Source organism: Lathyrus oleraceus, chromosome 1 (assembly GCF_024323335.1).
Source record: "Lathyrus oleraceus cultivar Zhongwan6 chromosome 1, CAAS_Psat_ZW6_1.0, whole genome shotgun sequence".
NCBI lineage: Eukaryota > Viridiplantae > Streptophyta > Magnoliopsida > Fabales > Fabaceae > Lathyrus > Lathyrus oleraceus.
Genome location: NC_066579.1, coordinates 118,081,489 through 118,094,589, shown reverse-complemented (window position 1 = coordinate 118,094,589; position 13,101 = coordinate 118,081,489). Strand labels below are relative to the sequence as shown.

At 29.4% G+C, this 13,101-nt stretch overlaps 1 protein-coding gene across 1 annotated transcript; it reads left to right on the top strand.

Annotated features, from left to right (window-relative positions):
• The first annotated feature begins 1,129 nt into the window (after positions 1-1,129).
• On the top strand, positions 1,130-3,854 carry LOC127120929 (agamous-like MADS-box protein MADS2). Its single transcript, XM_051051547.1, has 8 exons — positions 1,130-1,553; positions 2,300-2,378; positions 2,484-2,545; positions 2,649-2,748; positions 2,851-2,892; positions 3,170-3,211; positions 3,306-3,448; positions 3,554-3,854. Exons 1-8 carry the CDS (start codon positions 1,369-1,371, stop codon positions 3,648-3,650), a joined length of 750 nt encoding a protein of 249 aa, XP_050907504.1. The 5' UTR covers positions 1,130-1,368; the 3' UTR covers positions 3,651-3,854.
• The last annotated feature ends 9,247 nt before the right edge of the window (positions 3,855-13,101 follow it).

Below are 13,101 nucleotides of genomic sequence, written 5' to 3'. Positions count from 1 at the left end.
TTTATAACTAATGCGGGACTCCAACTCACACTTGACTTAAGCACTCCCCCTCAAGTGTAAGTCCACAATGCTCCCCCTAAAGTGGAAACTTTTTTGTCCACATACACTTGTGCCATTATTGACACCTCTTCCTAGGCATTTCGATACATCTCTTTCCTGAGTATTTCGATTTCAATAGGACACCTCTTTATGAGCATTTAGATACAAGTAAGCCGGTCCCTTTATTCGAACCAAATGCTCATGATACCATTTATTGGATCATGGGAAGAAACATCAACATTGGATTAAGAGCAACACACAAATGAGAGAGACACCACATATTCATCAAAAATCTTAAGGTGATATGTGTGTGGATTCTCCAATTATAAATGCTCAAGTCTCTACTCTAACTCACACTTGACTTATTATTCTTAACAAATATAAATTTTGTATGATCCATAGTCTAATGGATAGACTCTGATACCATATTATAATTGAAATTTGACTTGACTCATCCCTATAAAATATATTTACACGATGAAATATGTCACTTTATTTAAATTCTTTTTGAACTCTTTTATAACGTGAAATTTAAAATTTTCTCAATACAATATAATTTGTCATTAGTTATCTTTTATTTTTATTATTTTAAATAAAATCAAACAAATTACAATTTCAATCATTTGTCTCTCTCGATGTTTTATAAATTTTCTTGAAAAAATCTTCTTTCTTTTTAATAAAAAAACTACAGTATATAGTAAAGATTAAAAAAACACAATAAATTTTTTTTCGTAAAGATTTAATTATTAATTGCATGTTTAAAACTAACAGCCAATAGAATAACGACACGAACGTGATTCAAATTAAGACATTCGACGACGTTCTCACAATACGAGTCGAAAATGACTTAGATTTTTCTCAGCAACATTAACGCATATTACAGCTGTCATCACGCGCCCGTGCAACACACGCAAATATCCAACACAGACAGTGTATCTCACGCTCCATACATACGAATCGGAAAAACAAAACTTTCCTAAAATACATTAAACAAGCTAAAGACAATAAAAAGAAAGTTGTACAAAAATAGAAACTAACACCAACCCTAAGCTTCACTCTATTTTCTGGTTGAAATTAAAAGCCATAAAGAAAAAAAAAACATCTGAAGATAAAAAAGCAAATCTCATACATCAAATATTAGTGTGTTTCTCTCTTTCTCATTCTTTCTATCTCTAGTTTCTCTCTCTAGGGTTTCAATCTTTTTTCTAGTATAAAAATTGAAGTTCCTATTCTATTGTCTTTCACAAATATGGAACTGACCTAGAAAAGAAGGATCAAGAAGTATTAAGCTAAAGAGAAAGAGAAAGAAAATAAATAAAACAATTGAATATGGGAAGGGGAAGAGTCGAATTGAAAAGGATAGAGAATAAGATAAACAGACAAGTAACATTTGCAAAGAGAAGAAATGGTCTTCTTAAGAAAGCTTATGAGTTGTCTGTTCTTTGTGAAGCTGAGGTTGCTCTTATTATCTTCTCCAACAGAGGCAAACTTTATGAGTTTTGTAGCAGTCCTAGGTATTTGCCTTTTCCTTTTTGTTTTTACCTATGTTTATGTCTATGTTCTTGTTTATGTTTTTTTTTTTGCTTATGTTTATGTTCTTCCTTATGTTTTTGTTTTTTCTTATGTTTATGTTTATATTGGATTTATGAGATCTGGGGATTTAGAACATGATCTGATGAATAATTGTTGATTACCTTTTTTTTTTCTAGTGATTTTTTTTTAGTTGATCTGATTAATTTATGTAGCAATTCTCTTTTTTTTTTTAAGAAATTATTTTGGGTTTAAATATTTAATTTAGTTTTTATAGAATTTTTTATCTCCTTAAAAAAAGTTACAAAGTGAGTTACTGACATTTTTGTTTTTATCAGCGGTACTAGATTTTACAAGGACATGATGTTGGCATTCTGAGTTTAGTACAAATAAACTAATTTCTCTTTGTTTACTATAAAAAAATAGCTTAATTTAATTTTCATACAATAAAGGAGGATTAATTAATTTAATCAGCTTGCTAATTTATGCATGATGTGTAAGAAACCTATAAATAGTGTTGAATCATCTTCCTTACTTTTTGTTCTTTTTTCTGCTATGAATCTTTTGTCACTGGAAACAAGACATTAATTAAAGCATGAATTGATGTTCAAATAAGTGGTAACAAAAATATATTAAAAATAACATTATAATATAGTATTGTTCTAGAGTTGTATGAAATGATTATTATTATGATGATGAATTTGATTGTTGTTTTTGTTTGAATATTCAGCATGCTGAAAACCTTAGATAGGTATCAAAAATGTAGCTATGGTGCAGTAGAAGTGAACAAACCTGCCAAAGAGCTTGAGGTATATACAAAAACCTAGGATTAAGGAAATTTTTGTTTTTTGTTTTCAGTAAAGTAATTTTGTTATTTTTTATGTGTTAAATATTACTTGGTTTTGAATTAACAGAGCAGTTACCGTGAGTACTTGAAGCTGAAAGCAAGGTTTGAATCTCTCCAAAGAACCCAAAGGTAAGATTAGTAGTTTTCATTTAATTAGTTTTTCAATGGTTTGAATCATCAACATTATTTTTTTATGACCATTGTATTAATTTTGTTTCTTAATTAAATTCAGAAACCTTCTAGGTGAAGATTTGGGTCCTTTAGGCACTAAAGATCTGGAGCAGCTCGAACGCCAACTCGATTCGTCTCTCAAACAAGTCAGGTCTACTAAGGTAACATTATGAACGGTTGTGATGCACTGACTATTTATAAAAGAAATCATGTAGTTTCGAGTAAACTTTCGATCTTACATTCTTTTGAATATCATTTTGTAGACTCAATTCATGCTGGACCAATTAGCTGATCTTCAAAATAAGGTACATGATGTTTCCATAGCAACATAGTAAAATAAGTTTTCATGTTGTCAACAAATCCAACATTCACGTATTCAGAACACTAGTGATCGTTCGATCAAGAGGAAATAATTTAAATTTAAATTTAATATTTTAGATTCATAAACAAGAATTAAAATACGTATTTTACTTAACCATCTGAATGCGTGAATGCATGAATTTAATGATTGCAGTGAATTCAATTTTAAAAAACACTTCATATTTTCTAACCCTATTTTAATCCATTTTTCTTTGTTTTTAGGAGCATATGTTGATGGAAGCAAATAGATCTTTGACTATGAAGGTAACATTTAACCTTCTTCTTCTTCTTAGTATTAATTAATATTAAGTCATTATTATTATGCTGATGATTTGATTGATTATTATTTAATTTCAAGCTGGAAGAAATAAATATAAATTCAAGAAACCAGTATAGACAAACATGGGAAGGTGGTGATCAAAGTATGGCATATGGTAATCAAAATGCTCACTCACAAAGCTTCTTTCAGCCTTTGGAATGTAACCCAACATTGCAGATAGGGTAATAATCCTTAAATCATTTTCTTTTCTATTGTTGTTACTAAATCATGTTCTTTCAGCATTTGATTGATTATTTTCATAAGTGTTGTTTGATCCCTTGATGCAGGACTGATTATAGGTACAGTCCAGTAGCATCAGATCAGCTAACTGCAACAACTCAAGCTCAACAAGTGAATGGATTTATTCCTGGATGGATGCTTTAACCTAAGCTTAATATTTCTCTGGTTGCATAAAAACCAAAGACAAAAACAAAACAGTTTTTGGTCTTGACAATGTTGTATATGCTGCATGTGCTTTTATCTGTTACTTGTTTTGTTATAAAAACAGCAGTGACTGAACTCAAACTATTGAAACTCTAGCCAAAGACATGTGGCTTATATATATATATATGAAGGTTTTTAGTATCATTTTGAATATCCTTTCGAGTATTCTTGTTTGGAAGGTTATCTTGTTTATTTCGTTCTTGTTTATAAATCTTTATTCTAGTTTGAATGATTATGTCTAGTTGTTGGAAATCTTTCTTACATTCAAAAAGGTTTGTAACAGTTATTTACTTAACATATATTCAACATTTTTTGCGAGAATGATGTATTATATAGTTTCAAGTAACATTCAAATGAATTATAACAGAATTTTACATTTACTAAACCATTTTTAAGTGCCTAACTAACTTCAATACACTATTACAGAATGCATATATAATAACTACACTATGGTTGGTAGAAAGATTCTACTACGAATGATGGTTCATGGTAAAGTATCTTGTGATTGTATGTGTCTGGTTTACAATCACGGGTGATTAGCCGTAGTAAAAAGATTGTAGCACGTAACATACCACTATGATTATTTTAAACAGCCGTAGTAAAAGGTTGTGGTCTCAGACTCGATTCCTAATACCGACATTTTTCTCCAAATTTCAACACATTTCACTACAGTCCTAGAATTCAATCGTGGTGAAAAACTTAACGCACAACATATCACTGCGATTTTTGATAACAGACGTGGTGGTATATATACTTTAATTTATTATAACTTATATGAAATGTTTATTTCACCAATTGTTCACTAAACATATAACATTTTAATCTGATTTAGAAAAATATAACATGAGATATAAAATCATATTAAAAGAACGAGTTACACTAATCAATGTTGTACAAGTTTTCTACGGTCCATAATCCGCATTTCGTTCTTTAACGGTTAGATCTTATTTCAATGCTCTTAATTCTTCCATCATCTCTAATTCATTTAAAAAAATATTATTTACTTTGCAAACAAAATTAGAGGTGAAGGAAGAGACGGTTGAAGAACATATAAACATTACACCAAGTTTTAAACGTTAAAGAGCGAAATGCAGATAATGGATTGAAGAAATATTGTATAACATTGATAAGTGTAATTTGTTTTCTAATATAACTTAATATCTCATATTATAATTTTATAATTCAATTCGAAAGGTTATATATTCGATAAGGGGTTGGAAAAACATTCAAATCACATACGATATAATAAACTCATCTTCTATATCATATTAACTGAACGTAATGAAACTTCAATTTAGAAGGCATATCATTAAATAAACCTTAAGAACAACATACATCATAAACATACAACTTTTATTAACAACATACTAACTTTTATCAGCAACAACATACCTTAACGACATACAACTTTTATTAACAACAACATACCTTAATAATATACAACTTTTATTAACAAAAACAAAATCATCAACAACACCCGGACCGGCTTTAGGGGTAGGCCATGAAGGCTAGAGCCTCAATCTTTTATATTATATTTATATAGTTTCAATTAATTGATTTTGTAAAAAATAACTCTTTAATTTTTTTTTATATTAATTAAATAATTAAACCTATTTAAAATATATAATAATAACAACCATTTATAAATGACTCTTATTTTAAAAACCATACTTATGGAACAAACTTCTATATATTTTTTACATAATAGAAGATTGGATATTTAAGTTTTTTTAAGGAATTTTGACAATACATTATCTATTATGATTGTTCTAAATGATGAGATGCGTGTTTAGATGAGCTAATTTTATTATCAATTAAAAAGAAAATGTTAAATGTAATTGATTTAGTAATATAATGATTTTACATTCTAAAAAAATCAAAAATACATTAATTTAAAAAAATATTTTTACTATATAAAAAATGTCTAATTTTAAATTTCGCCTTAGGCCTCAAAATGTGTTGGAGTGGTCCTGAACAACATAATTTAAACGACATACCACTTTTATTACTAACAACATACAATTTTTATCAACAACATACCTTAAAAAGCATACAACTTACGACATACCATAAACAACTTACAACATACATTACCAACAACATAAATTTTTTATCTACAACAACATGCACTAAACAACATAAAACTTTTATCAATAATAACATAAATTAACAACAACATATAACATATATAAACAGAAACAAAATCATCAACATACCTTAACAACATAAGATTTTTTATCAATAACAACATACATTAACAACAACATACAACATATATAACAAAAACAAAAACATCAACAAACTTACAATCACATGGTCATAAAATCCATAAAATATATCCTCTATTGGTGTTGACAAAATATTCATTTAATGGAACAAGTGAATATCTTTGTATTTCATTTTACAATCACATGCTCATTCTTTAAAACTTATTTTAAAATCCATAACCTCCTTCTTTTCTTGGACGATGATGTATTAGCGGTCAGAGATGAACAAAATGCTGGTGAACAATAAGGCAATGATAATAAATTAGCAGAAAAAGATGAATAGAAAGCTGATGATCAACGAGAGTGAAGGGGGACGGATATATATATATATATATATATATATATATATATATATATATATATATATATATATATATATATATATATATATATATATATATATATAAAATTGTTTAATGACAACTACAAATATGTAGCGTTTAAATTTCACAGATGAAATTCAAATATCATATCATTAGTCTCAAGTCTCTTAACTTAATTTAAGGTTTCGCTTTGATCCATCAATTAAAAAATGTTACACTTTCGTCCCTTAAAACTGTTTCGTTAGTATTATTGGTTCCTTCCGTTAATTTTTTAGAAAAAATATTAACTTTTGTCAATATGGCATGACAACTAGGATACTGACTCAACAAATTTATTTAAAAAATTAATATTTTATTTAAACTTGAGGGTTTTGTTTTCGGGGGGTTAAAACCCCCGCAAATTGTTAATAATGCTTAAAAAATATATGGCAATTCTTCTCCTACCAAATTTCAACATTCATACAAGTGTAACTCAAAGCACCAGTAATACACAACAATGTTTAAGTTAAAAATTTCTTCAACTAAAGCTTCATCAGGGTTGATGGTTCGTGCAAGCTTTTTAAGAAGAACTATTGCATCAAAACAGTGTGATCACAAACTTCCCCTTGCACTTCTGAACTATTTTCAAAAAAGTGTGGTAGGCCATATCCTAAAACAATTGAAACATGATCAATATATATTTGGAAAAGCAACTCCATCAGAATTGAACATTCACAATGGACGTATATATTGTAGTGAGATCTTAGTTATGTCCCATTTGATGTTGTTGTTAGGGATATTGGTAACCAACATAAATCGGATAACATCCATACACGTTGGGATCTTATCCAGCAGGAGCGATAGCACAACCATAATTTTCATAACCACCCTGAGAATAAAAAGCACACAGTCAATGAAAAGAAAAAGAAAAAGACTTTGATTCCTTAATGAAACCAAACAGAATAATAATTTTTCTAATAATAATAATCATTTTTGAAGAAATTTACATCCATTTCCCTTCTTTATCACAACTTTGTGAGAGACTTGCCATAACCTTTTTCTTGAGGTCAAAAATAGAGAAACACTTAAAACTCTTATCTCTCATCGGTGAATCAGTCTAGAAACAAAAGACGTCATATTTAGAACTTTAGTAGAAGAAGATGAAAAGGCAATGAAAAAGAGACAAAATAATAAAATTACTTTATCTTTAAGCATTATTTAAAATCAACATCATTGATAAAGTTATTTCTAGATTCATTCAATAACACCCTCAAACTTTGCATTCTTAGTAAATCAATCACTAACACATAAACTCCATATCCATTATTTAGAAATAAAGTTCAACAACAAATCTAAACTCTAGGAAGAAAAAAACTAGGTTCATTAGAAATAACAAATTCAACAATAGATCTAAACTCAAGAGTTCCAACGATAGTAAAAGTTAAAAGAGGGTGAAACCCATATGATTATGAGGGGAATCACAAATGATATCATAGATTTTAGAATCCAGTACCGAGAACCACCGTGTGTGGGTCCAAGAGCCGCATAACGAACCGAAGCACGTTCTGCTTTGTGGGTCTAAGAACCACCGTCATTCGCTGCTTTTGGAAGATGGAGTGGGAAAAAATCAAGGTTGTTTTGATTAAAATAAATTTATTAATAATTGCAGAAATAAAAACAATATGTCATGTCAATATTTTCAATATGCAACGTAGACCTTTTGTTAACATTTTTTCAATAGAATTTAACAGAAGGGATTTGTAAGGCTAACAGAGGTGTTTTAAGGGACTAAAGTTTAACGTTTTTGAATTAAGGGACTAAATAGAGAATAATAAATTAAGTTAAGGGACTAAAAGATGAATTAAGCCAAATAAAAACGATAACATCTTACATTTCGACACACAATTTCTATGACATTGTCAGATATCAAAAGAATTTGTTCTTTTAATAGAAAAACATCAACCTCAATATTATTCCTTCAATGTTTAAACAACCGAAATTTTTATAAAATTTCAAATTTCATAAAATATTTTCACACGATAATTAGCTTCAGTGACAAACCATATTGACAAAATCTAGTATATACAACACGAAACAAAACAAAAATCTAAAAAGCAAGAACAAGTTGAACTTCAAAAATTATACATTAACATGTACTTCAAAAATTAACATATACTTCAAAAATTACTCAGTATATATATATATATATATATATATATATATATATATATATATATATATATATATATATATATATATATATATATATATATATATATATATATATATATATATATATATATATATATATATATATATATATATATATATATATATATATATATATCTATATATATATATATATATATATATATATATATATATATATATATATATATATATATATATATATATATCTATATATATATATATATATATATATATATATATATATATATATATATATATATATATATACTGAGTAATTTTTTTTTAAATAATCAAATGTAGAAAGGTGTGAGACAAAAAAAAATTAGTCATTTTAATTAAACAAAGTAAGTTTTATAGTGTTTCGCGTAAATGAATTGAATCCTCCTTTTTTTCTCAGGTTTGAGGTATTTATAAGAAATTTTTAGTAGGTTTAGGTCTAAGATCTCAAGAAGATAGAATATGCATTTCTCACTCTCAAGAGCGTGAAAATGGTAGTTATTTCACCTACTTCTTTGGGATACATGTCTATCTTCATTTGACTCTCTTTCCCATATTGTTATAAAATGAGACATATCACCTCCACTTCTTAACAAAAAGGCGAGTGATTTGGAAAATGAGCGTCATAACCACATGATAGGTGTTTGTTCCAATAAATTGGCGGTTATGAAGTTGGTGTGGGCAACATGTTGTTATAAAAATTGAATTATAAATCGAATGGACTGAGGATAGAATCGTGAACGATATCACTTTCCTTATAAGTATTTCAAGCACTATCAAATATCTTAGAGTTGGAATGCGGTAATACCCAGGATAATTAAGCCTATACTCAAGTTTGTACGAGACCGATAACGACTCAAATGTAGGGAAGATGAAATTCGAAATTTTGTGTCAAGAAGATAGGCTTTTCTAATATATTTTTATGAATCCGGAATGCTCAATTTATATGTCAAACTGATATTGTTTCCTAAGGTTACAACCCTTGATGAAACACACACTTTCAACAACACTTTTGCTAAGTGTTGCATTGTTTTACCTACAACAACACTTTTCAAACATTGCATTGTTTCACCTACAACAACACTTTTACCAAATGTTGCATTGTTTCGCCTACAACAATATTTTCAAATGTTGTATTATTTCGCATTCTACAACACTTCACGAAGTATTGCCTATTTCCAAATTCAAACCTACTGCTACACTTCACAAGTGTTTCCTATTTCTGAATTCAAACCTACTACAACACTTCACAAGTGTTGCTTATTTTTGACTTCACAAATTAATCTTCACTTGAATATTTTTCTTGTCATTTTGGAACACACTCAATATTATTAATTTTTAATAATTTACAATAATCTCCCACTTGTTCTAATAATAACAAGACCAATTTCAGAAAAAAGAAACAAACAATGTTAATATAGTTAAGTATAGTTCAATTTGAACTTAACCATAGTAAGGATAATGCAAAGTCTAATCGGAATGTTAGGTAGCAATGCTTTGAATTGTTTGTTGGTGTAAGTCCTAAAGGCCAATACTTTTGGTACTTGTATCGAATTATTTATTAATAGTAAAAGGCTTTTTCTTTATTATGTTTGTTTAATAAAGTCCCTAGAATAGATGGTCCGTTTAATGTATCAAGTGTGACTTAATCATGAGATCCCATTAAACATAAGGACACTATTCTTAAAGTATCCGTAGTCGAGCTTTGTTGTGAAGTGGGATAACATTAAAGCAGTAAGACTATTATGTATATGTAGCGATAAATTCATGATCATCAAGCTATGGATAAGTTAGACATCAAATAACAAGAGTCGGCATCGCCCTTTTATTGTTTCCAAGGGAAAAGGGAAAAAGTACGAACAAAACCCAGAAGTAAGAAGTTTTCAAATCAAAACTAATAAAATGTCAGAGATTACAGGTAAGGGGTTGGTTACACAAAGGGAAGGTGTTAGCAACCAAAGTGTCCTAGGTACTCCTAGGGAGCCCTTTTTGTGTGCATATGTATTTGGTACAAAAATGATGTTTACAAACTAATAGAATGGGGGGATGAGAAAAGAATTCATTAATTATATTTTTGTGTTTGACAAGACCTTCGGACTTGTGTCTACGTACCAACATAAAAATGAGGGATCAAAACCTCGTAGTTCGTGATACAAATTTCAAAGTGGATGCATTGCTTTTAACAAAAATTAAGTTTGAAAGGCGCAAAGGCCTAAAATGGTTTGAATGAGTTAATTCTTTTTGGCTTTTTGAAAGTTTAAGTCAAGTATAGTTAAGTTTCTTTACAAGTTTGATTTAAGAAAAGAAGTTTGAAAATGCAATGGCATAAGGCCAAAGTTTCTATCTTTTTGCAAAGTGGTCAAAGTTTAGAACAAAATAAGTTCAATCAAAGAAGATTTTGAAAAGGGAAGGAGAGATTTTGAAATTAAAGAAATGGGGAGAAGATGAAGAGACTAATCCTATGCACAAAATTAAAAGTTAAGAGTTAAAAAGATCTGACCAAATGGGTAGCAATCCAATAGACAAGAATGTCAATAGAAACCCAGAACTCCTTGGACATTTAGAATCAAGCAACACACAAATGCACAATTATATTATCTTGAAGAGCAAATGCATCAAATAAAGATAGCCACATCCAAGCTTTAGCCACTCCATGATCTTCTTCAAATTAGCCCATGTAACAGATGAATTCCACAAGTCACGGGTTCAAAATAACAGCTTCACAATGATCATGTTGTAGATGAACTCAGAGGGATCTTGAATGATGTATCAGATGAAGTTTCAAATTGCAAGCACTTGGTTTCACAGAAAGTTGGCATTGGCCAAGTCCTTTAGCATAGGAATGTTGCCTAAGTTCTAAGTTCATTTGTCCAAGATCAAGCCAACAGTCCACACAAAAGTTTTTTAGGGTTTTTGTTGTTATTATGTACATTAATGGTCAAAGACCACACAAACAAGCAAAGTATACAATAACAAGATATATCACACAATATGGTCCAAGTGGACAAAGTGAAAATTGCATTAACATAAACAATTAGAATGGTATGAATAATAGCAAATGAATAAAGGCTAAAATTAAATGACATTAAAGTAAATGGCTTGAAATTAAAAGTTAGTTGTTAATGAGTTAGAAGTTAGTATTGTTTTGCTTTTGCTTTTTATTTTAAGACATTCTTTGGAGAACACTCAACCCACTTGTCACAGGCATGGATCCTTGAGCCAAGACATCTTCCAAAGGAATGAAAAAAGGCCAAGTTTCCACACAATATCATGAAAGAGGGGAGACTTACAATCTCACTAACTAGAATGTTATGCCTTTTATGTCACAAATTTAGCGCTATGTTAAGCAATCGTAATTGGACTTATGTAGAAGTCACAACTATTTGAGGTCGGGCAATATAATTTTGGTGTTAATGCATGTTAGAGACATAGTATAATGGACTATGCTCATGAAACATACCACACACAAAAAAAATATGCAAAAGAGGTGGCCTAATCTTATCCATACTTATGTTGATTTTTCAATCAACTAGCCTTAGAACTTTGAGATATCATAGGCCAAATGAAATGGATACATAAAGAAGGGGAATGAGATGAAGAGGGAGGGGAATGAATCAAAACTCAAATTGGTCAAAGGAGGATTTTTACCAAATTAGTATCATCCATTCATTTTAGGAGATGGAATGTACATTTCATCAATCCCCTAAATCCAATGATATTAACTTGACAAAATCAAATCAACCTTGACCAAGGCCCAACAACAAGAGTCAAACTCAAACAAATCATCACAATTGGTCAACAAAAATTATTTGGCATTTATTCAAATTAAAAATACTAAAATAAGGCATTTAAATTAAATATGGTTTGTCAAATTCCTAAAACCTCATCAAAACACCAAAGAAATGGCCATGAGATTTACCATAGGTTAAACAAGGTCAAAGGACCTTGAAGAAAAAATTTCAGAATTTTTAAAGACTTAAAAGTATTTTTAAACAATTAAAAGTATTCACAAAATCAATTAAATCATGAAAAATATTAATAATGATCCAAAAAATAATTTCAATTCAGAATATGAAAGAGGAAATTATTTGAAATTATTTGGTGAAACTCTCATATTTTTTGGATCAATATTAAAATTAATATGAGTTAATGAAAATAAAATGATTAAAATAAAAATCATAAAATATGAAAAAACGTGAGCCACTTGATATCCCTCATTAATTGAGGTGGCATATCAAGTGGCCTAGAACGCGCGTTCCACGATGCACGCTAGTCAACTCATCCACACGCTTGGTATTCACAATGGACGTGTGAGATTAAAGCGTTTTGGAATGATCATGTGGCTCCGAACCTGTCCAGTACACCACCGGCGCTGGACCTCCGGTCACCTTCTCAGGCGAGGCTCACCGGACTGGTTCAATCATCACCATCACATAAATGAAAAAGGAGGACATGATCTGAAAGAAAAAATGGCATAGAACACGAATCTGACCTCAATTTTAACTAACTCCACATACATAGAAAGATATGAGGAGTTGAATTTTGAGGTGTGTCAACTGAGTTGCTTCGATTTGACCTCTAAGCAACTCAATCTTCTTGCCTACATTGGTAGGA